Genomic DNA, 26,435 nt, shown 5'->3' with positions numbered 1-26,435 from the left:
GGAGGAGGCCACCGGGTGCCCCGCCAGCAGCACCCTCCACAACGCCGGAGCGATTTTGGGGGGCCTGTGTGGGCCTTGTCCTCTCGGCTCTGTCGGGCGAGCGGGCCCCGCGCTGAGCGAGGGCCGATGCTAGGGGCGGCGGAAGGTGGCGGTGGCCGCGGCCGTCCAGCTGCTCCAGCAAGCCCGGCTTCCCTTCACAGGCAGGCTGCCTTCACCGCATTTCCCTCAGCTCACAACCCGCCCGAGGCCGCCGCGCCTGCCGCCCTTCCCCGCCGGCTCGGCGCGGGCCGGCTGCAGCGCGGCGGCGGGACGGCAGGTGGCGGCCGCGCCTCAGGCAGCGGGGCGGGGAGGCCGCCTCCGCGGCGGGGCGGGCCGGCGGGCCGCGCCTGTGTTCCCGGGGGTTATCTCCGGCTCTGCCGCTGCGCGCAGCCCCCGGCATCTGGCGCTGGGAGAGCGCGGCTCGGTGGCGCTGCCGGCCCGCAGGACCCGCGCCGGAGCCTGCGCCCCGCCGCCCTTCCCCGCCCGACCTTTCATCGCGGCGGGGGGCTCGGCTGGGAGGCAGCGCGGTTTTCCTTAGGGCTGTCAGCAGAAGAGGTGTATAGCGCAAGGCTGGTGTTTTGGGGTTTTGTTTGTTTATTTTTTCCTTATTTTCCCTCTTGTCTTCCCTTTTTTTCTCTTTTCTCTCCTACATATCTAGGGCAACACCTGCTGCTCGGGTTTATATTTGATTTGGGATGAGCGAGGAACAAAGTGCTGCGAGGAGCAAGATACAGTGATGCTGGCTTCCGGTGAAAGCTGCGTTTCTTGGGTTGCCGGTGCTGGCTGCCCGGTGGCGGCTGCACCCTGGGGCTCCGTGGGGCAGCCGCCACACCCAAGGGTGCCCGCTGGTCCCCTTACGGTGCTCCCGGCTGCCGCGTTGGCCCCTGCCACACGCTGCGCTGCTGTGGGCAAGCGGGAGCCAGGGCCTGGGGTGCCTCGCTGAGGACCTCGGGGCCTCAGGGCTGGCTGGCCCCGGGGTGAGGATGGGGACGGGGACAGGGACGAGGCACGCCGGGGCTTGCACGCTGCTCTGGCCACAGACCTCCACGACCCAGGATTAGTGGCCTAATTGATGGGCAGCGCCGAGTCAGGCCGCTCGCGTTGGTCGGGGCAGGTGGGAGATTAACTGTGGGGAGGATGGGGAACTGCCCGTGGAGCACCCAAAAAAAAAGACCAAAAATAGGGCTTAGCAAGACAGCCTTAAAATTCAACAAAGAAAAAACATAGTGGAAAAGATTCCCCTTTGTGACATAGGGCACTGGTTATGGGCTGTATCTTGCAATTCTTACACTCAGAGGTGGAAGCTTAGTCACGTGGAAAGTCTCCACTAGCTTCAGTGGCAGCCTCCATAACCAACCCCATGGGGTGTGAGGGAGGCATAGCCCAATTCTGTGTGCCACCATCGAAACTTTAGTATCATCAATGTCTAAATCGTTCAAGTTCTCTTTGATTTGGCTGGCTGTATTTGCAGCGCCTGACCTGCCTTCTATTCATGTTATTTATGATTTCTCTCCCAGCACAGATGTGCCCGGAACTTTATTAAGCAAAACAAACTGGAGTTGAATATTTAGGCTGAAGTGCAATCTGTAATGCAAAAGGAGAGGCCGTAGTAAGGTGTGATTTCTAATATGTCATAAAGTGCAGAAGAGTTCAGGTCAAGTAATTGATATTTGTGGAACTGCAGAGTAAAATTTCCAACTACTGGATGTTTGATACAGGGATATTTAATCATTAGGCCTTGTATACTTACACTGAGCCTGTATGTGTAGGTGATGTCTTAGAAAGGCACTATGTGCTGGAGACATAAAAGTCATTCTAGAGGTGAGTTAGGTTTTCTGATATCTCTGAATCTGACCTGTTACGGGAATAGGATCCATGCACACATCAGGTAATGAAACTTGCACAATACGATATGGGACAGGAGCTCATTTAAATGGATCTGCCATTTGGTGGCTGCCTGACTACTCACAGCTTCTCCTGTGAGCGCCAGTCCCCTCCTTTCTGAAATGAGCACAGTAAGATATCTGTCCTTTTAAAAACATTATGAAACCTGCTGGTGAGCATTTTCACGTGCTGTTTTCTCTTTGTTTTATAATTCCATTTTTAAATAGAAGTGGGCAGCACCTGAGATTTTGAGCCAAACACGTTAGATATAGGAGGAAAGCCAGTCCTATGTCCACAAGGTCCACCTCTCTTTCTTAAACTACCAATTCCATAACCTTGAATGCTTTTCAGACACCTCTGTAGACTGAACTGAATAAAATCAAGGGATGAACAAGTCATTTTGTTTCTCAAGCAAATACATATGTCTATATTGTTAAACATGAATGTTTGAAGTTAAGCATCAAAATTCTTATTTGGCATCTGAATATCTATTCTCTGTACTCTCATCTTTTTTTAGGTGGTAGCTTTTTAGCTTTCTGAGGCAGAGGCCAGTCCTTTCTCCATGACAACTTCCAGTTTCTCAGCAGTGTGCGCAGTCCAGGGTGCACGGAAGGTAAAGGAGACCATCTCACCTGCGCTGGGGTTCCTTTGCTGCAGCAGAGCAATTTCTTTAAGCACCATCTCTCTTGAGCATTTTGAGGCATTGAGCAAAGGTTCCCCAGCCCCACAGTTGGCTGCTGTGGTCCTGCTGATGGGGTTCCACAAGACAACATTGAGACACATGCCAGAGAGCAGGGAGAGGGGAGGAAGAAACATGGTCTGTCTCTAGACACCTTTATTCTATCCCACCTTCATTTCCCTGCCACTGGGACGCATAATTTCTGTGTGGGCTGTCTGTCTTCATCTGTGGGGGAGGGAGACAGTGGTAAGCCAGACACCAAGGCAGCAGAGCCATCACTGCTTGTTATTCTTCGAGAAGGATAGGACCTGTGGGAATAGCTATGCCATTGCCACTGAACCAGTGCAGGCCAGGGATGATGCCGTGGCCGCTGCAGTGAGATCTCACTGAAAGCTGCAGTTTTACCTTCTCTCCTTTCTCTGCCAGCCTGGGCAACTGCTCAGCTTGCTTATGCCTCCAGTTGGCCCTCTTTATACCCTCAGTGATGACAAGGGACTCCTAAGTGAAAATTATTACAAATAAATGGGTATAAATATCTATTAAGAATTACAGAAAGTAATGCTACTGATAATTAAATTGGCAACCCCATCTGCAGTGCAGCTGACCAGGGTTAGCTTCACTTTACTTCGGCAGCTGTGTCCACACTGTCTTGAGGTGAAATTTAGGTTCCCCTTTGCCTGTCAGGCAGGCACTGAGCCTGTAAGCATAACTCTTTGAAGCCTCTTTACATGGCTAAGCACGTCTAACATGCTCCAGTGCCACCAGGCACACACGGGGAGCCGGCCACAAACTATCTGTGGGGGCAGAGGAGCGAGCTCACTGTAACTAAAGCCACTCCAGAAGCTGCTCTTTCAGAGAGGTCCAGAGGAAACCAGAGAGGCTGTTTACTCCATGCAAAATAAAGGTTTAAAAGCCCAGGTGTCCTTTCTAATCTGTAGCGAGGGGGGCTCTGATGGTTGTATCATGGATATTGCTCTATTTCAGGAAGTCTGAATGTGGGGCAGTTGCCCCCCCTCCCAGTGGGGGATCACAAACAGGTGCCAGGGTTTTATGACCATCCGGGCCTTCTCAGGTTGCTAAACGGGTGGGGGAATCCCTTCCAGATCCTGCCCAGCTGAGAAGGGGATTCCAGGGGGTTCCTGCTGTGGAAAAGGCTGACAACCCAGCTCTGCTCTAATTATAGCATCAGAAGGAGGCAATATTAGAGGTACAGATGATGGAGGGTATTTACCGTCCCCCTCCTTTCTCCAGGAAGCACTTTCTGTTCTTTGCACCCAGTTTTAGCAGCTCAGGAGTACTGAAAGCTCAAGAGCTCCTGCTGCTTAAGCCAAAAATGAAACAAAGAAAGAGTGAGAGAAGGTTGATTTAGTTTCTTGTATAACAATCTCCACCCTTCAAACTCCGGGATAAGCGTTTGCAGAACGAGAGCCTTCAGTGAAACACACGCTTTGAATTTCAAGCCCAAACTTCTCCCACCATATGCAAAGACTTTGTCATCACACTGATCCTTGTCATCACATCTGCTTGATCAAAGCGTTCCTGAACAGAAAGTGGGGGTTGCGATTGCCAAGCAGGAAAAAAATAGTAGCTGTATGCCTTATCCGAGCCTGTCGTTGCTCTTATGGCTGCACTCACAATAGGTGCTGCCTTTGCCTGCAGAGCCAGCATTTAACACCTTTGTTTACAAAAGCTCCAGATAACCTCCTCTGCAGGAGGTGCTACAGAAAAGCAAGAGTCTCTCCTAGCTTATTCAAACAGAGCCCCAGGGTTTCTGAAGAATGTACAGGAAGCCCTGGCCAGGAATTAATATTCCCACTACCCCTTACCTATTTGTCAAAACTTAATTTTGTTTAATGGGGTTTTTAAATCCGCGCAGTCTTTTCCACATCCCTTCTCCACCCTGTGGTAGTTCGTTCCTGGACTATAAGCATTTGCACTGGCCAAACGTATCAGTGGATTTAAAAAAATGAAACAGGTACTTTACATGTAATTAATTTAGAGATTTGCTCAGCTGCTGATTCACGTGCATAACCTCAATTAACATTAATGGGAGTTATGTAGGCATGTCAAGGGCAGAATAGACCCCTAATAATCTAACATGGAATGTTATTACATTACTGCTGTAATTATATCCTGCACACACATCATTTCTACTTTGCTTCATGAACTGCTCTTCAAATGCGGTGGCTACTCATCTGTTATGCTGTATGCGTTAATGCTGAGGCTACACTGAGCATTATCCTTCCTTCTTCATTGTTCTGCTGCCTGTCCGCAAGACACACGTAGCTAAATAAGTAACCAGCCAGTTGGTGTTTTGCAAAGCTACAAGTTTTGTTTTTTGAAGGTGATACTGGAAGCCAGAAACAATCATAAAAATAACAAACCTCAGCAGAACAGCATGTCATCTCTCTTTCAGCATTTTATTTTTATTTATTTTTAATTGGAATCTGAGCAAGCATGGCTGAGACACCTTTAGCCTCATGGTCAAAGAAAGTCAGGTGTACATGAATCACACCTCTCAAGGAGGAGCTGAAACAGTTCTGCTGTTCCTGAGGTTTTTTGGTCTTTGTTAAATGCTTTCTCTTTCAGGGGGGAGAAAGAGGGGGAGTGGTCCTATCCGGGTGCACCAGTTGGATGTCACTGGAAACTAAAGAAATTGAGAAAAATGAACCTTGTCTAACCAGTATAAATAACAATTTTCAGGTGATCTAGCTTAACACAGCTGGTTCAGTCTGTTCTGCCTCTTGTTCTGTCCAGTGAAGTTGTTGTGTATGGACAACCACTTTCCAATTTCATCTGCGGGATATATTCTGCCTCTGTGTTTGTACCACCGCTCTCCGAACTGTCGCATACATTTCAGTGTTTTTGTCTCGAGGCTCTCTCCTGCACCTCTGCAGAAGATAAGGCCTAATACATTTCTGAGTATGTGGGTTACTGTTCAAACCTGCATATTTGCAGCAGCGCAGTATATCCCTGCAACTAATCGTCAGCTCCCTGTGGCCATCTTGCCATGGCAATCGTGCCTAGTACCTTGGATATGAAACTGCTGTGGAATCAGAGGTACACACAGTACGCCTGCACCTTTACAGGATCACACAGCTACGCCAAGCAGTTCAGATTAGCTTGGCAATTAAGGGATAGTGAAAAGCAGCGAATCCTTAATGCTGACTGACAACATGGCACTACTGGATGAAAAGGGAAAAAAGAAGCACTTGCAAAAACTTGAACATTGTGAAACAGCCAAAGCCCCCAAGGTAACGCACGTTTTATACGATCGCCATCAGGCAGGCAGCCTGTTCTGGGCTGAAGGTACTGGCTGATACCAACATCCACCAGTCTCTTATCGAGGAATTTGGTGTTACTACTTCTGTTTGTATAGGCCCTAATGTTTGTTAAAGTGTTTGCTAAAACAGAGCTCTGTTTCCAAGGTAACAGCTACCTAACTTTATTACTAAAACTGCACTAATTCAAACAGGGATCTGAACAAACAGATTCATGTTAATTTCAAGCTCCATTAAAAACACAAGGAAAAAAAAATCAATGTTCGCCAAATGGAAAAAGAAAAGAAATCAATAGAGAAATTTTATTTTCAGCCTTTTAAGTGGGGTTTTGTAAACAATAGAGGTTAAAAAAGTAAAACTACATGAGAGCGGTACACAGCATCCTTGTAAGCTGTACTGTAAACAGGAGAACAAAAAGATTCAATGATAAGGTGGGAATAATTATTAGGGCCGTAAAACCTTGAGAAATGGAGGCACAGAAGTGGAATGACCCGTCTCAAGCCACGTGCATTCAGGTCTCCTAACATCTTGTCCAGTGCCCCCGGGCTGTGACTCAAGAGCGGTGAGCAAAAGCCTCAGAGAAGAGCAAAGGTGTGATTGTATCATGTCCTACATTACTCTAAGTAGTGTGGGCGACAGCAGCTGTGCCTCTGTTACTGCCCGGGCTCTAACGTTTGCTAGCAACCAACATGCAAACACTCCGGGGATGCTGGTTATGTGGTTTGATTCCTAACATATGCCAAAGCCCCCGCTGCCCCCGTTTTCCCTGCCGTCGTTACCCTTGCTGGCAGAAAGGCAGGTACGCTGGCACGTGCTACGGGCGCAGCTGCAGTCTGCTGTGTGGGCACAGCCAGCGGCATGCTGGCACGGTGACAGCTGGGGCTATCGGGTGACAAGTGCCACTCAAAGGGGTCTTGGGGATGGGGTATCGCTTGCGGTCGAGACAGCGGCTAAGCACTTGGGAGATCTGCATCCATCTCCTCCCTGCTCTGAGCCTCTGTGCTGTCCCCTACCTGTAAAATGGGGGTCAGAGGTCTTGGTTTCCTGATGTCATTTTGAGGCTAAATCCATTATTATGGGCAGCTAAGCGGAAGGCAGCAAGGCTTGGAGGACACCGAGTGAGCCGTTTTGAAATCAGGCCTTTGCATGAGGTAACTCAGCCATTGGCTCTTCAAGCTTTACGTGACATGTATCTGATACCAGAAGCACCCATTCCTTTCCTTTCAAATGAAGGCTGCCTTGGCAGGTCCATGAGTTTTGAAGCTGTTTGTTAGAAAAAGATTTTCGCAAGGAGTGACAATGACTTTTCCCCTTCACTGGGCCATATCTTTTCCAGTTTGCCACTGTTAATAAATATTCTCATTTCCAAAATCTGGATGGAGGAGAGAGAGGTATAGAGAGATAATTCTTCTGAATTCTCCATACTAGTGTGTTCCCTAGACAAAATACTGTTTTGTTGTTTAGAAGATTGAAAATAAGTGACCCTAACCTTGAAGTGCCTTAAGTGCGGGTAGTGAGAGTTCCCGATAGAAGTCAGTTGTTCAAGATCCAAGTTATTTCATTATTTTCAAGAACAGGATGTTTCATTCCTTTCTCTAAAACATTAACTACTGACCACTGTCAGTCTCCTTGACATGTGACAAGTGAAATTTTAGATAGGTGTAATAGTAGATTTTACCTTCCCAACTAGAAAACAGTGAAGGTAATGTCACATGCTTGCCCCTTGGGCAGAGCTCTACTGTGTGAATAACACATCATCTAACTCAACAGGGCTCTCCAAAAAAAGGAGGTAGGGCACAGAGTATGTAGCCAGTGCTTACGCCCCAAGCGTCTAGTTTTTAGTCTTTACTTTCTTGGTACCTGCAAAGAAAAAATCCGAGAATGAGAAGATGAAAGGCAAAATCTATTGGGCGTACACTGATAAGGTCTATCTTGTAAAGAAACAGTGCAAATGGGACAAAAACAATCTACGGCACAATGCAGTAGTTTATTTGTAGTTATCCTCCTAAGGATAACTAATGATTGGAATGCCTTTCAGAACACAGTAAAAGACATCGCCAAATAAAACCTGAGTGCAGCAGTCCTTTGAAAGAAGGGACTGATGACAACAGAAGTCTCTGGCAACATTTGAGATGATTTTTGTCAGGACAGCTGGTTTCTCCTCTCATTAGTCTTTTGGAGAGGCACCCTCTATTAAAATGGCATATGATACCCCTTTTCCTCCCCTCCTCTCCCCTTCTCTAGCCACCTCACTAGTTATTACATTGTTTGCCCCGTATTCTAAATGGTATTTACTTTAAGTCTTCTTTGATTCAGTTACTTCACCTTGGCATCCCATCAGCTGGCAAACACAAGTAATGAAGTGAAGGGAACATATTTAAGTTGATATCTTAAATGCACACAAATCCCACGTGCTGTGGCAACAACAAAATGAATAACAAACACACTGCATGAAAATCCTCTTAAGTTCTTTTTTTTCAATTCCAGCCTTTCATACAACAGGAGGAAAATCTTAAAAAATAATCCCGTAAAATTCCTGAACTAACAGCATTGGCATGAGGCGCAGGATGGTCTTCTTATGCTTCTCTGCATATCTCAGACAATCATCACAGCTGCTGCTAGTAAATTAATGGCTGCAGGGGGGTTGGGAGAGGGAGAACGAGGAGAAAAAAGGGAAATGGAAAGCCTCGTAGGTGGCCTTGTCTCTGCCAAAACTAAATATTTTCATTGGAGCTTTTTCCATTCAACAATTGGCAGCTTTATCCAGAGGCCTTAAACAGACAGAAGAATTCTTACTGTTGTAAGAGTGACTGCTAATGGGATGCAGCACTATCTGCTAATGTGCATGAATGAATATCTATTTAATAATAGAATTGTTTTCTTCTAAGGTGCCTTTCTTCTTTCTTTTCTTTTAAATTCTTGCCTGCTGGGTCTGCCCGCTTCCCTTTGCCCTAGAAATTAAACCTTGGTACTTTCATTATGCAAGATTTATGCTAGAAACGTGGGCTGGTATTTCATTGTCAGCCAGGGTGTGATTCTGCTGTGACATTTCCAGCTAGATTTTTATGGCAGCTGCAGTTAAACCAACATCAAGCATAAAAACAAACATTTTTTTTCCCTGGCAGAGTTCATTTACATCAGTGAACCAGACTAAAAGGTGCACTACCCAAAGCACTTTTGGCTGGTATTACTTACATCTGCCCTAGAGGGCTTTGCTAGGATGGATATAGCTGGACTGCCAGTAGCTCAAATGGTGTGTGTGTGTCTGTGTCTATGCGTGTGTGCATGGAGTGTAGTTGAAGTGCAGAGTGAATAGTGAAAGAAAAAAGGATTTCTAATATGCAATCTGTTGTTCTGGTGCTTGAGTAAAAAAACCCCAAAGTGCTGAACTTTGGGGAAAAATTAGCAGGACATCCCGACACGTTGAAGACCAGCTGACTCACACTGTCTGTTGGATTCAGTGGAGGTGGCTGAAGAGGTTGCTGACTTCTGCCTGCCCACCACACCTCAGCCAGAGCTTCTTGCTGTCAGAAGCAGACCATGATAGAACAACTGACCTGGTTGTTCCTCAGCTGTGCCAGGTAACAACCTACCGTATTAATTTGGTTCAAAGAAATTGTTCCCAACAAAGGCTTTATTTGTAACAGTCCTGTAAAAGAACTGATTTTCATTGTCAAAGCTTCCAGCCTGCTCTGGACTTTTCCAACTGGATTGGAAGGGTGGACAGGGCACGCAGGAAGAGTATTATTAAGCTAGAAAGTGATTTGATAGCCACAGTCAGTACTTTAATCAGCAAGGACAGTTATCCTTGGGGCTGAAGTCCTTAGTGCTAATAATCAATGGCCAATGGCTCTTTTCTTCACCTACCTCCCACCTTAATGAAACAGGACCCACAAAATCAGTGGTAAAGGGACATAGGAGGAAAGGAGAAAAAAAAAATAAGGAGAAAAAAAAATAAGGAGATGCCAGGCAGGTCCTGTGGTGGTGGGAAGGAGGGATCCTGGTGAAGCAGAGGGAGAACAGTGGGAATGGAGGCATGCAGAGCCCCAGCATGCAGGAGACTAGGAAGACCCTGAGCAAGGAGGGAATAGGAACCTGCAATCAGTGGGCTCCCATAATTATGGACCCGTAATCTCAGCCTGTAGAGTAGAGTGGAAGTCCCTCATTTACTTACGCCTTAACCTTACATTTCCCCCTTCTCAGAAGGGGTCAGAAGTGGTGCTAGCAGTTCAGGACTGTCCAGCAGCAATGCCTTTTCCACTGGAAACTTTTCCCAGTTGCCTGGGAATGTCCTGTGTCTCCCTTTCCCCTCTCTGGCACATAGTCTTTGCATTGTTAAATATCGATGCATTCTCATTCCGCAAGGTTCTCTGCCACTTGCATTTCTTTGGCCTTATATGTTGTTTTCCCTTCAGTGCTTGCTTTCAACCTCTCTGGACCCAGGGGGAGAGAGGGGGTGTGGGGAGCCTGATGTAAATTAACCATCTAGTGTAAATCAGTATAACTCCACTGACTACAAAGAAGTTGCATTGAATTACTGTAGCTGAGAACCTGCTTTGTCGTGTCTCCCTCTTCTGTGTGTTTTATATTGCCTGTTGTAGAAAAAAAAAACAACCCCAAACCCCAGAAAAACACTCCACCAAAACTCCAGTTCTTTCTGTTTTGCTCTCCTAAGAGGTGCAGCTGTATGCTAATAGTCTGCTTCTCTAGTGGGAAATAGAAAGGGCTATAGCATGCTTTGATAAACCAGGAAGCAGACTCTGACGCTAGTGTGCAAGAAGAGAAACATAGGGAGCTTTTTTCCCCCTCTTCTCTCCCTTGCATCAATTTCACACTCTTTTAGTTCTCTTGACCTCCATGGAGTCCCTCCTAATTTACAGTGCCATAAACAAAATCAGAACGATGCCCTCTGAAACGTGCAGAATTGTTTTCAGCTTACACCAAAAGAACACGGTGTATTCCAGGGATTTGCAAAGGCGTCCCTCTACTTGGTGTGTTTCTTGCATTATACACCTTCTCCCCTGCTCCTGCTGCTCTTACTGGCTTGTTTTATTTGGATGCATAAGGCAGATGCAAACACATGCAATCACATGGCCTGCTGCTTTGGAAGAATCTGAGGGACTCGGTTTCTGCCATATTTTCTTCTAAACAAACAGTTGGAAGTTGCATGATCATGGCTGGAGCAACAGTCAAGCCCTTGACTATGCCAGTACCCTGAGGGTGGGTTTGGAGTTACCGTTCTGCTGATTAATTTCATGCCATGGGTGGACTAGAAGCACTTTACTTTGCCCTGTGCCTCCCTGTGCCTCAGTACATGTCCAAGGTGTGCCATTAATCAGCCCGACTATATGGGCTGTTCCATCTTATTGCTTAATTAAGACTCATCAGTAATTTACTTGAGATTAATACCTATTTAGATGGAGCTGAAGTTTCATCTATTTGGGGCATGAGTTATTGAACTGCATTATGTGAAGTAAATCAATAAAATATTACTGGAAATGAGAATGACTCTCTCTCCCTTGCACTTCAGTCGTTTCACCAAGCTCACAGACAAAACTCACTTAAGGGAGGCATTCACGTTTACAGTCAGCTTCCCATCTTCCAGCTAGATTTGATATCTATTAATATCTGTAATCACTTTGCTCTCATTACCTGAATCGTATTGTAAAGTCGAGACCCCAGGGAGTGCTGCTAAGAATAAGAGGCGCTTTTAATCAGTTACAGGGTAGTGGCCCTGTTATGATGTGACCCAGAGCCCAGACTTTCCAGGGGTTAACACCCTCAAAACCAACACCCTCAAACTGGTCTCAAGTCTCTACTAAAGGAGTGCTTTGTATCACCGTATATACACATTATTCATGAGGAACAGCAGAGAGGTCATCAGTAGGTGATGTCCAGAATAAGTAGCATAATTGCAGGGTTTTGTTAAGCTAATGCAACTTGTTTACCAAATGCAAATAGCTTCTACTTAATATCACGTCTTAATTCTGTTCCAGTGCTGAGGAAGACTTTTCCCTGGCCACAACGCCTGCCTGTGGTGACTTCCCTTGAAGGGGGCTCTCTGAGCAGCACACCTCTCTCACCAGAGGCACCCTGCCAGGAAAGCTCCAGGTAGTCTTGAAAAACAGAGCTAGCCTTTCTGCCTTTTATTCCATACCTTCTCTTCCTCTCCTAAGCTTGACCTTCTGGGATGGATCTGATGTATCCCCTCTGTCTACAAAGACGCGTAGTTTTACCTTGGCAGATGGCTGGTTACTTTCCACTCCCCGTTTTCCTGCTCTTCACCCAGCCCTATCCCAAATGAGAAGTGGAGAGGCTTTGTCCTGTTCTCCATTTCTGTGAAAAAATGTTTACTTCTGATACCATTTGATTAACAACCTGCCACAGAAGAGGGCTTCCAAGAAACTGGAACCTTACTTTCTTTGTAATAATAGTTCCTATCTTTGTATTAATCTTTTCTAACACGTGACCAGAGTCGGGCTGCAGAGACGTGAGAGAGTCTGACATTCACTGACTCAAGAGGCTGCTGTAGCAAGTGCTAGGAGAGGGGGAAATGCTAATGTTGAGTGAGGGATGGACTTCAGTTCAGAGGTGTTTGCTGAGATGGCAGGGTTCATCTCTACCCTGGAGCTTCTGTTGGTTTGGAAAAAAACCACCCCCTTCTGAAGTTTTGGCGAAAGAAGAGGGCTTTTCTCTTACTTGTGTGTAACTCAGAAGGGTCTTCTGCCTAGACCCTAAAGCAAGGACAGCCTTCACCTCTTACCAGCTTCTCACCCTGTCCCTCTTTCTCTTCATGGCTTCTTTTAGCTTCACTGCTGTCGTCACTGAAAAGCCTTCTGAATGCTTGTACCGTAGGGAAGAGTTCACCCAGCTAAGAAATGAGATGCTCTCTTGGCAGCAGGTGCTCTTTAAAGCAGGGGTTAATGTGCTCTTCTGGCCTCAGATGAACCCAGTTTCAGAGCACCCCCATGCCCCAGCTGTCCTTTTCCACCCTGCTAAACATCCCTGCTTCGTATCTGCCAGCATAACTGCAGGTTGGAGGTGCTCCCTAACCCAATTCTGTCACAGTAATCTGGGTCAGCCTCAACACTTCCAGTACTACATTTATTTTTGTAGCTCTCATCACTTCAACAGTTGGGTTAGAGAGCCCTTTCATGTGCAATTATGCTGACAAAATTGAGGGGGAAGTGAGCTCCGGAGGGGGCTGAGCAGAGCAGCACAGGGGTGCCAGTGGCCAGGACAGCAGACTGACCATTCCCTAAGGCACACAATAAACAAACCTGGGGAAGGACAGCCCACATCAGTTTTTTGGTATCTTGAGACTTTTGTCCTCTCCTGGTAACGAGAGTAGGTGGGAAGTTTACAGATTTAGAATCTAATTCCCAAGTTCATGATATGCTTGCATGTTAACAAAGGATAGGTCCCTTAGCTAAGCTCTTTCCACCTTGGCATGGCCTTTCTTCTTCTTCTCTAGCTGAAGTTACTGATTTGGGACTCAGCATTGCAATGAGCCTTTTAGGTTGCAGGTATCAAGCTACAAACGATTTTCTGAAGAAAGGGACCTTACGGTTTCTCAGGTATGCCTTCCACTTGGCTAAAAACATGCATGGGCATCAAAACAGCGCAAAAGCTGATAAGCTCAACTTCCATGGAAACAGCACAGTAACAGATGGATTTGCTGAGGAATGTAATCATTGGCAAAAGCTAGGATTTTTTATTTAATATCAAACAGGAGAAAGCTACAAAGTTTGGAGCTGAACTTCTGTGAAGTTTAGTAGAGGAGCAGGGAGGAACTGCTCTTATCACAGGTTTTGGTCCATCTCCTCTTTTGATATTTAACTGTTGGCAAAAGGCACCAGTGAAAGAAAGAAAAGAAATCATCTGGACACTTTGTTTTATTATTAGCTAAGTTTGATATTTTGCTAGCTGCTCTTCTTGTAACCCTTCCTGCCTCTATTTCCATCCTTCATTTCACTGAGATTATTCTATATGCTACAGCTGTTTCTCTACAAAAAAGCCAACTACAAAATCTTTAGACATTTGCCCCTGGAAAAGAAGTACACTGTAAATAATATACAGGAGTAAGAGCCTCATGAGGATCTGAGTCCAAGCAGATGTCACTAACTTGGAACGGAATATAATACCCCTAATACCTCTGAAAACAAACCAGCCCTGCCAGTCCCAGCCCCTGTCACCTCTTCAATAATGTCTGATCATTGGAGCAGGCTTGGCAATTCAAGGAAAGCTGTCCTTCGCCCCATGAGAAACTGGCATACAGGAGAGCGTACGCTGCCAACTCAGTGTCGAACTGCTATGACACCGGAGTTGCTAACCATTTTACACACAGTTGGAAGCAGCTTTTACATGACTTCCACCTCCTCAGGCTTTTTGACCTCTCTCTTCAGCCTCTCCCTTTATTAAAGATAATGAAAATGTCAAGACTGTTCTTAGACCCACTCGCCTGGGCATGTTCACCTCCTGAGTGAAAATGGGTTTGTGGCTGTGGGTGCAATATACGTTTATTGAACTATCTCCGTAGATACCAGCGGTTGCTTTTTCAATTCAGCCTTAACTAACTCCACGTAGTGGTGGAAATGAAGCAGCCAGTGTAAATAAATAGATGTTTTGTGCCTGTGGTTTAGATCACTTAAGCTGTCTTTTACAGCTGAGGTAGAGAGTTAGGAACTGACTGCGGCAGAAAGTCTTACCAGCTGCTTGCACCACAGTACATGGCCAACTCCGGAGTAAGGATATCCACAGAGGACAGTGCCCAAGTAGTTATGTGAGTTTAGATTCACACTTCTGTTTATAGCAGTGTAATTCTGCTATAGAGCCAAGATTTTAAATATTAAAGTGAATTTATTCCCAGATTTATATCTGTATTTAATATGCACGTATGCACGTATTTATAGCCTATGAGGTGATCATATACCCTTGTGGTAAGCTGCCAAAGCAGGTGCTAAATTGTACTTAATCTAACTTTCACCTTTGATCACCTCAGTCTTTGGCCTTGGTTGCTTAAGAAGACTTTTCCTTGAGAACAATGTCTTGGTTGCGAATTCCCCTGGGATTACATAGCTGGAAGTCTCAACTCCAATTAGAACAAATTTATCTATTTGTAAATAAGAACGTATATCTGAGATTTATATCTCAGCCAATTTACTTTAAGCTTCTCCACATTGACCAACAGCAAAAATTTCCTTTTCAAACAAAAAATCCTGCTGCCACTCCAAAATCAACCAACCAATCAATCAATTAGTCTGCCAGCTGGTTTTGCTATATGTACGATATTCAGTCCCTCAAACAGTGGCAGTTGTAAGAAACAAATATCAATATATATCATTATGAGTGCTTGAAAGGAAGGCTTTCTGCTACCGGATGGCTGAGAAATCCTACTTTCCAGAGGAATACAGCAAGTGTTTCCAACCGTGGCAGATTGGAAATACAAGATTTTAAAATTATGACACTGATTGACAAGACTGCTGTTTTAGGGAGTTGCTTAGACATTTTAAAATGCACCATTTATATTTATTTTCCCTCCTAGGTCTCTGGTAAGGCAAATTAGCAGTACAGGTAGAGGGATTAAGAAAGCAGACATTAATAAAGTCTCAGAGTTAGGGTTTGTGTCTGTAAATCCTTTGGCATAAACAAGAGGCAGTGGTGTGGCACAGTAAAAATCCAAGTGTCAGTCATGCCAGGGTGACTAATATAACTCACTTGTGGCCTCATTAGTCATGAGTGGAGCAGGCATCCCAAATTCATGTCAATAACAGCTTTATGCCACCCCAGCAAATAAGGAATCCTCTATAGATATCCTCAAGTAGAGTGAGAAACCCTGGTCCTTCGCTGGTGTAAACCACCTGAGCTCTGCCAAAGACTGACGAGCGAGGCCCATTTTTCTTAGCTGAGCATCTGACCCACATTTGCTATTCATTATTACCATGTTATTTTTTGGGAGTCAGCAGAGTTCTTCTTGCGGCTCTGAACAAAGCGCTTGCCTTGTAGTCTCACCAGCCTGGGGATGTCTCCAAATACTCTTTGGGAACTTTATAAAAAATGCAGCCTCTGCCCCAGTGATAGAAAATAAATTGAAGATTTTTTTTCCCCCAGGTGAAACTGATACCATCTTTGGACACTGGTGATCCCTAAATAAGGGGCTCGCACAAGTAATCCTAACAAGCACGTTTGGTTAGATTGCGAAAGGGTGGTAATTAAAAAAGAAAATTAGGTAAATAGACTTCTAGGCTTCTTTAAAAGGTCTTTGCTTCCCCTTCTTCCAAGCTCTGTGTGTGTAACATTTTGCCACCCTCTGCCTGTCTCCACACCTCTATAACAGTATTCATTTGGGATGAGGAAGAAGCATTGCTGTCAAACTGCTCACTCTAACTTCATTTCCCAGCACGTGGAGTTTTCCTTCCTGGGAGTGACATCAAGACTGCTGCTGATGTTATGGTGTACTTCGCCATAACATCAGCCACTAGCCAGCTGAAAGCAGCATAAGAGTGGCTGTGCAGTCTGCTGAGGAGAGGACTGGTCTGGTTGAAAAGCCATCACTATTTTTTTGGTAGAAGTAGCGTCCAGGTGGATTAGCTCCTTGCTCCAGGTGACCTCGCTGCCGCGCACGCTAGCAGAAGGGAGGCAACACAGACACTGGGCTAAGGGCAGAACCCTCCACCTCTTTTGGTGGCTCTCTGCATGTAGGTCAGCTTAGTCTAAGAGCCAAAACACACTGCGAGGAGAAAGCGGTCACAAAGGTTCAACAAAATTTGGTCAATGCTTTGACTGAAGGCTGAAGAACCTGACAGCATGGTGCTTCTTAGACCTCTGAAAGTCCTGCTGGCATGGCAACGGGTTGGACCATCCTGATATTTGGGTAAAAAAAAACCCCAACCCACAAGCAAAGGAAAGGCTGTTTCATGTCTCATTATCCTGCAGCAAAAATGGGCAAGAAAATCCGTCTCTCTTGCATCTCCTGTAGGTATATCTCTATATATTTGCTTCAAAATTCAAATTTTCATCAAAAAGCTCATCACAGGGTGGTGCTGGTCAGGAATCCTCCTGCCTGCTGCCCAAGACCTCCATGTTGTGCTTGAAGAGCAGTCTGCCTTTCCAACTCATCTGTGCTCGGTCCACTCCCTGGCCCCAGGCAGCGAGCCGCAGTTCAGGTCTGCTGGGCTGGAGCCGGAGGGGATGCCTGCGGGGTTGTGTCAGCCTCCCGGAGCTGCGTCCACCACGCCTGCAGCAGCAGCAGCAGCAGCGTTGCATCTGGATGAAACATGAGTTTTGGATTTCGTGGGGCGTTCTTGGGCCCAAGATAAAATGGCACGGCTGAAGTTTCCTTTCAACGCAAGCCGCCGTGCAGGGTGACGGAAGTGCAGCCGACAGGCCACATGCGGCTCCCGAGCACGTCTGGTGCCGCTCCACGCAGTGCTTGGTGAAAACCCCCAGTGAGGCTGAAGCGCGGCAGCCAGATGTGCCCTCGCCTCCTCCCCTCCGCTCCGCACTGCACCACGGGGCACAAGGGAGGGCTGAAAGCAGCAGAAGAGACAGCGCCAAGCACCCCGATTCTCCTCCCTGCTGGAAAAAAGGAGCTTCCTAAGGGTAGCAAACTGGTTTTGCAATGTTTCTCCCAAATCCCAGCACATTTAAGGTGCTCTCAGGGTGGTTGAGTATCTGGTTGATGATATTTGAATGCCTGTGGTCGGAAAGGCCAGCTGTTTTCAGCTGAAGTTGATAGGCTGATCATATGGATGAGTGGAGACTAAGCAAAGAAAGACCTGGACCAAAAGAGTTTCCTAGGTGTTTAGTGAGGAGGTAAAAGTCGTTCCCTCTCCCTAGGGCAAAGGAGCTCATGGATAACCAGGGGTGGGTGTGTGGGAGTGTGTAAGCCCAGTTTGGGCAGGCTGGCACGCTGCAATGTGGAAGAGGATCAGCCTGCTAGCAAGCCCACAGGTTGCATCCCAGGATATGCAAGCGGCCAGCAAGGTGCCTGGTGGAGCAGTCACCCATGCACCTACATGATGTGAAAGAGGTATCACTTTGCTTTGTGCGTACGCACCTCCATCTGAAAGTAGAAGCCAAGATCAAAAAAAAATAGGAAGAATAAAAGGAAAACAGAAAGTGTTATGAGGTTTCTGGTTAGCGTGGCCCTGTGCTGAATTTAAAATCATGGTGAAATATTCATTATTCAGGGGCAGTAATAGTTATATCATGCATTAACAGGGAAGAGAGAAAAAAAGGTAGTCTTGGACACTGTCGAAAACAGACTGACATCCTTACTGGTGTTGTCTGTGGTTCCTGTATCCCTCAGGTGCTATTGGTTCACAGAAACTGCAGTGATTCCCATAGAGCTGTATTGAGTCCTTTGGAGCCAGGCCAATTCATACCAAGTGTTTCGTACCACTCACGTAACTTACAGATCTAAGTCTTCATTTATAATGAGCCCACCTCATGAAAGGCAGCATATCAATGGTGGTGGTTGTTCTTTCGGCTCTGATGATGAAGACTGCTTTGCTACCGGGGAAATTCATGGGAAGTTGTTCACACTCGCTTGCATACCCTGGGCTGACCCAGGGCAGACCCACTTCACATCTCTGAAGCTACAGCAGATGCTCCTTGCTCTGGAGTTCATTCACGCTTTGCAAAAAGGCCACGTCTAGGCTTTTGATAATAGGGTTTTGGTGCAATTATCGCAATTCCAGAGTATAACTCCATCTTGCTGGTTGATGTGGTTCTTCCCCATGCCTCGTAGGTGGGGAGAGATGGGGAGAAAGAGGAGAAATACACGACAGGCTCCTCTATTTTGGGCTGTACCATGAATTAACATTGAGGCGGGTTCCTAGTGATGGACCCCCAGCCGTTGGGGGCTGAGCTAAATGACTGCCCTTCCGCTCTGCCATCAGCTCTCTGCTCCGACAGTGGGCTGAACGTCCTTGATTAAGGTCAGTGTGTGGTCACAAGCACTCCCAAGGTTGAGCACTGACATGGTGGTAATTGGCAGATCTCATCAGGCTGGTCAAAAGGGAGTTCTCCTTCGCAGCAGCTATCACTCGGGGGAGGAGGGGGAGGGAAAAAAAAACCCCAAACCTGGAGGCAGGGAATTAGAATAAGCACTGATGAGTTGGCAGATGCTGCCGGATCAATGGCCGTATCGTGGCAGGGAAAGCAGCGACAGCTCTCTCGGAGCCGTCAGTCACTGTTGTTTTGGGTAAATGCCAGCAAATGGAGCGAGAGGAGAGATGCGGGGAGGGAGGCACCAGCCTGCTGGGCCACTTTTAATTACTTCAGGTCACATCAGACAGAGAACTGCCCACCGTGACAGATCAGTCCCGCTCAGAGGGCTTGCACGCAACCCGGGGTAGCAATCAGGTCTTATGTTCATGCAGCCCCTTTTATCCAGGAAAAAAAACCCTACAACTCAAAGCACCGCCACAGCCAAGCGACAGGCAGAAGCATATTGTGCACATCTACGCATCCCCGTGCTGCGCGGGGCTCCCCTGGGCTGGAGCGGTGAGGGGCATCTGTCTAACAGCGCACGCAGCGGCACTACACAACTTCCTGGGCAAGAGGGAGGGTAGGGGAGGCTCGGCGGTGCGATGGCTTCCCTGGACGGCAGCCAGAGCATTAGCACATCTGAGGTAGGGCTCATGTGTCTCCACATGGCTTGAGTTGTTTACCACAGCCTCCGGAATGGGATCTTGCCATTGCCTCACTACTTTTCTCCTTAGCTATCGCCCTCTTCGAAGTCTTCAGTGGGGCTTGTGGCAGCGAGATCCTCTCCTACAAGTGCTCTGCAAAGCCTAATTTATGTGGGTTTTTTGCACCAGCAGCAAGGTGTTGTCACAGGAATGGTCACAGCCTTTCTGTACTTCGTTGCCACCACAAATTCCTTAGAAGTTCTCTAAAAAATAAAGGAAAGAAATATCGCCACCGTATAAATGTTTTTATGGCTGAATTCATCACTGCCATATATGAAGCTCATATATGAGCCTTGCTTTCTTCACACACAGCAATCTCCTGTTGACTCACTGCATTTGCATTTGGGTTGCAAGGTCAGGTAGTTAATCATGCAAACTCACCTGGTCCTCCTGAGCTCAGCACAAATTCAAATGGACATGCCCTGATGAATATATGTCCTGCATTGCCCTGCTATAGATTTCAAAATACTAGTTTCCCTGGTGGAGACAGCATTTGGTGTTTCTAGAAGACTCTGATGGTGTGTGGCTCCTCTTACTTTCTTCTCAGCGATGATCCTGGTGCAAGGGCTTCTGTCCCTGCCCCTGTGCTTCTCCTTCAGCAGAGCCGATCTGATAGCTTGTGGTGCTGGGCTTTTGACTGTATCAATGAGCTGATCCAGGTTTAAATAATAAATCAGGCAGGGTTGGTTTTACAGTGCAAACAATTTTACCCAGAGATGATGCAGGGATGCAAAAAAGCAGAGAGAAGAGGAGTAAAAATGATTTAAACTGAAATTTGTTAAATTGCAGTGGGAGTCAAAATTACACTGCTCATCACCCAAGCCAATGCAGACTAGGAGAATTAGGCGTTGTTTCTGTTTCAAATCAAATGCGTGTATAGTCCAGGGGTGCCGGTTTAGCTTATATAAAGGAGAAGCCTTCATTATAAATCTGAGAGGCCACTTTAATGAGCTGGTTTAATCTGACGTAGTTCAACTGATTGTGGTGAATTTGGCACAGCCACTGCCGCGCTGCCTGGGGGACCAGATCTGGCAGTGTGCTGTGCCCCTCCACAGCACCCGCGTGCCCCTGGATGCCGGCGTCTTGTGTGGGTGCGCACCTCACAGTTGCTGGAAGGATGCCTGGATGGGGGGCGTTCTGACTTGCCCCATTTGACTTGGTGGTTTTCTCTGCTCTCTCCTTTCTCCACATTTTCTCCAGCTGGCTGGCTCCAGCTAACAGCTTTGGATAGAGGGGTTTCCAGAGTGGGCAGCTTATTCCTGAAACACAGCAGCTCTAAACTACTACCAACAAGATATTCTTTCACCTGAGTGTGGGTTTTTCCTTCTATGGTGTTCATAACAGTGTCTTCTTGTGCTATTCCATCATTTAGGGGGACAGCCTTTCTGCTATAAACACACTGCTTTCCCCTTCCCCCAAACACCTTTTAACTCCAGCAAGGTTAAAGCACAGCATTCATATTCTTAGTCTGTCAGGCTGGTACAAACAAAAAGAAGACATTTTAGTGCCACCCTAGACTTTCTGTGTAACTTCAGGAAGGTTATTGTAATGGTAGGGCTGATCAAATACTAAATAATACTTTCTACTAAAGGTTGTTTTCAAATATTCATTGCTATTCCAAACGATGACGCTACTCAACAACAACTCATACTTCATTTACTTATTTGTTTGCTATTTGAACATCTACCTAAAGGGACTTTTCTTGCAGAAATATTAGGGGAATGGCTGTTCTTTGTACTAATGCCCCTCTTCACCTGCAAGCAAACGTATTTGAGGAGAGGCAAGAAACACGTGTTCCTCATTGTTTGCCAACTGCTCTTCTTCATCTGTTATTGCTATTACAGCTATTGCTATGGAGTCAGAAGGTTTCAGGTAGGGTACAAGTCACCTGCTTTTACAGGTTCCAGCATCAGACTAGAGAAGAGACTCAATATCATCTGATGGGAAGAATACTCAGCAGGGGAAGAAGAGCGTGCACAAGCAATCACAGATACAAAGGTTAAAATCAAATTGATAAGTCACAATCAGGAAAAAAATCCCTTATAAATCAGCAATTAGTGTAAGCAGCGCTGAGGATAAAAGAGGCTTGGAGGAGGAGGGGAGATGGTATATTGAGGAAGAAGGTTGGTGGATGGGAGAACACTCAGAAGGTGACTGGAGACTTTCCAGTGGGATACAAAGATTTTTCACTTGTGGGCTGAAGATTTACATAGGTACTGAAATCTGCAGGGTGGTCATTGCTTGTTGTCCCAGTTTCTGGTGATAAATTTATGCCACCAAAAAACCCAAAATATTTGTCCTCCTTTCACACAGTCTCTGCCACATTCAGATAGGGAGGCAGGACAGCCTTCATATTTTTTCCCTCTGCCACCTCTCCTGTTCACTCCAAGTGTCTGTCCAGGTTGGGGCAAAGCTGCATTTCCAGGATGCGCATCTTGCTCCCTGCCAGGTGTGAGACGGGCATTTCCAGTCTCTGTGCTCTGGGCTGCCAGAGCAGTAATATTTTTTCCAGGAGTGCTAAATTTTTTCCAAAACTTTTTAAAACAAACAAGCAAACAATTTCTTTTTGCTAAGCACTTACTGTATTACACAGGCCCAGTGGCAACTTTTTAATGACAAATATTTCCTAAGGTTTCTGTTCATGCTTGGACACAGCGATTGCATACAGAAGCTGCATTATGCATACATTGGACCAAGCATAACAGCACCTGCTGCTGCTCCTGCTGCTACTAAAGAGAGAGCAACTAATCTCTTTAATTATTGGAGAAGAATTAAGGCTTTGATTTGTCTTATTGCAGAAACATAGGTATTTCCCCCCTGCAGGCTGGGGAGGAGATGCTCTTTGCCTTCCTGTTCTGCTGCAAGAGGGGCTTAAACCGTTGCGTGGGTGGCCCCCCCCGGCAGCACCTGAAGGAAGAGTGGGGTTGTACGGACACCCACCCCACCGTTATCTCTACGGGAGTTGGCACGCGTGGGGTTTGCCCCACACTGGCAGCGCTACGTGCAAGGCAGAGGGGCCAGTTTGCTCCCTGGAGCTGTGGTAGCAGCGATTCCCTCCGCTCCCATGGGCAGGCTGAGGGCAGGGTTAGGCTTTCTCTGGGAGCAAGGCGAATGGAAATGGCAGCGGGATTGTCTGGGCGCTGCTGGAGCCCGCTCGTATGCAGGCATGCTGCACGTTCGGGGCATGCCAGGGAACCACAGGACCGCCGGCGCATCGGCTGTCTCCAGCGAAGAGATGGGCTTGTCAGCAAGCCAGCACATCTGCTTCTTTCGCCTGGGAGGAAGAGGTGGTGAATCGGGAGTAGAAAATAATCATGGGGTAATTGTATTCTTGATGAGGATTTTGTAGTATGTTATTAGGAGGACCTTGCTGGCCACATGCTGCAAAGGGCAAAGGGAGTCGGAGGAGCTCTTGCAGGACAAGGGAGGGTCTGTAGCCAGTCCCCCCCAGCTAAAGCTGGACCAGGCTGGGCCATAGTGGTCTCCTCTCAAACACTACCAACATTTGGTGAGCTTCCTTTTCTAAACTCCCCTCCCAGTCCCCTTTTTATCCCCCTTCCAGACCCTTGCCTCCTTGTCAGTGTTAAAGCAAGAGGAGTGCAGCCATGGAAAAGAGCAAAAAAGATCCTTTCCATCCTTTCAGCTCCCCGCTGCCCTCCCCTCCCTCCCCACAAAGGAGCCATAAGTATTCCTCTGTACCACAAAAAGGACCTGCCAAAGGGTCTAGGACAGAAAGGGTTAAACTCAGACGAGCACTAGCTCCAACACAGTTAATCCATATAAAGCTCATGGATTTCTCTGCAGTGATCTTTGTGGTTGTCATTTGCATTTTTTTCCTTTTGTGAAATCTTTTCTTCTTTCCTTTTACACTCGTATGCATGCAGAAATTAGCATATTGTACCGAGAGTGGGAGATGTAAGAAGCCGACCCCCTGCTGTTCAGCGGATTGTGCAATCTGCAGGCGGCATCAATTTTTCAGCAGTTTTCTCATTTCTCATTACAGTCAGGGCACTGCACAGCTCCCGATTCAACACAATCCCTAGTGGTCCTACAGACAAGCATATGGGCTGTCGAATATCCGTACTGCTACTTTCATAGCATTAATATCCTTGTTTATGCTTCCACCGTAATTAATCCTGGTATTAATATAGTTTGGGTTTAGCTTTACTAATTATGTATGGGCTAGCAGGATAATTATGTCAGCAGACTCTGGCGCTGATACTTGACAGCAGTTTGCTAACCTTAGGAGCGGCACATAAACACTTCGGCCAATCCTGCCTTGGAAACAAGCAAGGCGAAGAGACGAGGAGGAGGGTGGATATGGCGAATCGATGTCTGATAACTATAAATAGTGTTTTTAAAATAAGGAAATTTCACAAGCACAATAAAGTTGTCCTCGGGTATCAAACTCCGTGGTTGTCATAGTGATGTGTGCATTATTAAGAGGGTGTTGTTCACTCTGGCATCTAATCTTATAATGAGGACGGCTCATTATCGGCCTGATGAGAGTCCCTTTCCCCACTGACCGCATCACAGCTTGGCAGGTGCTCGGGGCTCAGGGGAACTTTTCCCCGTGCTCCTTCCCTGCCCTCCGTCCCACCCCACCCCAAATAACCTCGGCAAGCTCTCGGTGCAGCGTACCGCCGCGCAGGGCTAATGGACGGCCAGCGCTAGGCAAGCCCTTTCCCGATTTTCCTCTAGTTTTGAGCATGCCTGTGACTTTAATGGCTACAAAAAATTACGCTCTGGCCACTTTAGTCTCTTTGGCTGTCCCCAGCCCTCACGTTCATTAACATTGCAGATTGGGGAGTTTAAAACGAGCCGTTGGTTTGCTTTTATTTCTGCACCTGTTTCTGCTGCCTGACTCTTCCCAGCAAACATCCTTCGTGGGGTCAGTGATGCCCCTTCGCGCCAGGCACATGGCTTAATGGAACTTCCTTTGCTTATCATTAGCCACTTTGCATTTTTATAGAGTGCTATTAACCGGGATGCAGGCTCGCTTTTAATTCCCTTCTGTGGTTTGTACACAGCGGTCGCATCCCTCCCCCGCTCCCCAAACAATCCAATTATCACAGTTTGTCACACAGGCGCGGGTGACCCACCCGCCACCTGCTCCGCTGGTGGGCCCGATCCTTCGGGATGGCAGCCAGGCATGGGAGTTCAAGTTTTGCCTCAGCAGGACCCTTTAAATGGCTTTAAAAAACATATATCTGCTTTTGTTGGCAAAACCAAAACCAGAACCCGAAATCAGCTGTGAAATTGCATTGTTTGAAGGTCTGGGATTTGAAAATGGCTTAAAAGAATTTCATTCTTTCCTCTCCCCCTCTTTTTTTTTTTTTTTTTTTCAGAAATAGATTTAAGTCTAGACAGGCAACCTGTGTATTGTTCCAGCCGAGTTAGGATTAAAATGACCCTGGCGACGTAAGGATCTGATCAGCTGGAAAGTCTGAAAAGTGGAAGTTAATGGGAGTGCTGCTGTTAGCCTCCTATACAGGTATGCATGTAAGCGTGAGGTCAGAATTAAGGATGTGATTAAATGTCATCATCTTCAATTGGATTTATCATGTGCTGATGCATTTTCCTGAAACGTCTTCCAAATCTTACTCAAAGACATGGGTGGAAATATTCCCCATGTCTTCAGTTAATTTTGGAGCAGCCCATTTGATCTGTGCCATTAAACCCCCCAGTCTGGACTTTCCTGGGCTCAGCCCTCCCTGCACGATTTCTGCCCCTTCCCAGCAGCTTCTGGCTCTTGGCCGACGGCAGCCCCGGGGCACCTGGCTCCTGCTCTCCAGTGGCAGGGCCACCATTGTAGAGCATGGTACCATAGGTCCTGCTCCTGGACCTATTTTTTTAAGTTAAAGGGTCACTTGCTAAAAGACAGAACCAGTCCTAACACCAGGAACTTCCTCCCAGGTGTCCTTCATCCCAGGCAGAGACTGCAATTAGAGATGACAGAGCCATGCACTCTCTTTGGCTCCGAACCCTGAAGTTTTCTTTGCCCAGCAGCAGGGTTTTGGGAAGGGTGGAGCCCAGTCTGAGTGGCAAGCGTGTGGCCTCACGTCTGGCATGGCACTGGGCTCATGAACCCTAAGAGATGCTGAATCCATGGCTTGGGTGATCCACCGACAGATTGCCAAGAGTGAGCTGTGATTTGCCCAAAGAAGAGGTAGTCCCTCTGAGTTCTCCACTAAGCGTTAACGAGAGATCTCTTCTTATAGAGACTTCTCTATGTTTACAATAGGCACCAGGGTTTCTCCACAGCTTCCTTCCAGTTTTATTTTCTTTTTCCTTTTGGACATTGTATTTCAACTGAAAGTAGTGGGGTCCCTCCAGTAAGGGTTTCATGCTGTATGTTCTCTTTGTCACACAAAAATCAAAGGGAATTTTGCACGTGACTAAAACAAGAGGCTGGAAGAGGCCCTCAAGGTATAGCTAGAAGGTTTTGGATTCCTCCACCAGTCCACAGGAGAAATCCTCCTGCCTTGAAGCAGTCATCTCCAAGGAAAATCTATGTGTTTGTGTTTTTAGACCCTGCAGGGAATTTGGATAGACCGTGGAACTGTACGAACCTTTTGCCTTTCCACCAAATCCCAAATTTCCAAACCTTGAGATCCAGATCATCTGAAAGTTATGTGGTGTTTTAATGCTGGACATTCCTCTCAGTTCTGTATCATTTGAAAGCTGAGAGTCGGTAGCAGGGAGCAAAATAAGAGAAATGTTTTAAATATGTGTGACTAGTAAATGGATTGACATTTTGTCTTGTATTTCAAAAGGCTTTTTCTACTGGGAAATTAGTCTGTACTCATAGTGTTGTGATAATCCGCTTATAGTCCAGTTCATCAATATCTTAAG

General features: G+C 46.7%; 1 protein-coding gene across 5 annotated transcripts in view; it reads left to right on the top strand.

The window, feature by feature from the left end:
* Positions 1–26,435, top strand: part of KIAA1143 (KIAA1143 ortholog) — an 84,136-nt gene that overhangs the window by 21,022 nt on the left and 36,679 nt on the right. Inside the window, exon 4 of one of the 5 annotated variants that reach the window (XM_072853778.1) lies at positions 24,929–24,966. The exons of 2 other annotated variants lie outside the window; for them this stretch is intronic. In XM_072853778.1, coding sequence (XP_072709879.1) covers positions 24,929–24,934 — 6 coding nt within the window. In that variant the 3' untranslated portion in view covers positions 24,935–24,966. Of the gene's footprint in view, positions 1–697; positions 2,348–2,440; positions 2,471–24,928; positions 24,967–26,435 lie in introns of those variants that run through there. 2 more of the 5 variants (XM_072853776.1, XM_072853771.1) reach the window with 2 other exon arrangements.

The sequence above is a fragment of the Ciconia boyciana genome, chromosome 2 (genome assembly GCF_034638445.1).
Source record: "Ciconia boyciana chromosome 2, ASM3463844v1, whole genome shotgun sequence".
Taxonomy (NCBI): Eukaryota; Metazoa; Chordata; class Aves; order Ciconiiformes; family Ciconiidae; genus Ciconia; species Ciconia boyciana.
This window is presented reverse-complemented; position numbering and strand designations above follow the sequence as displayed.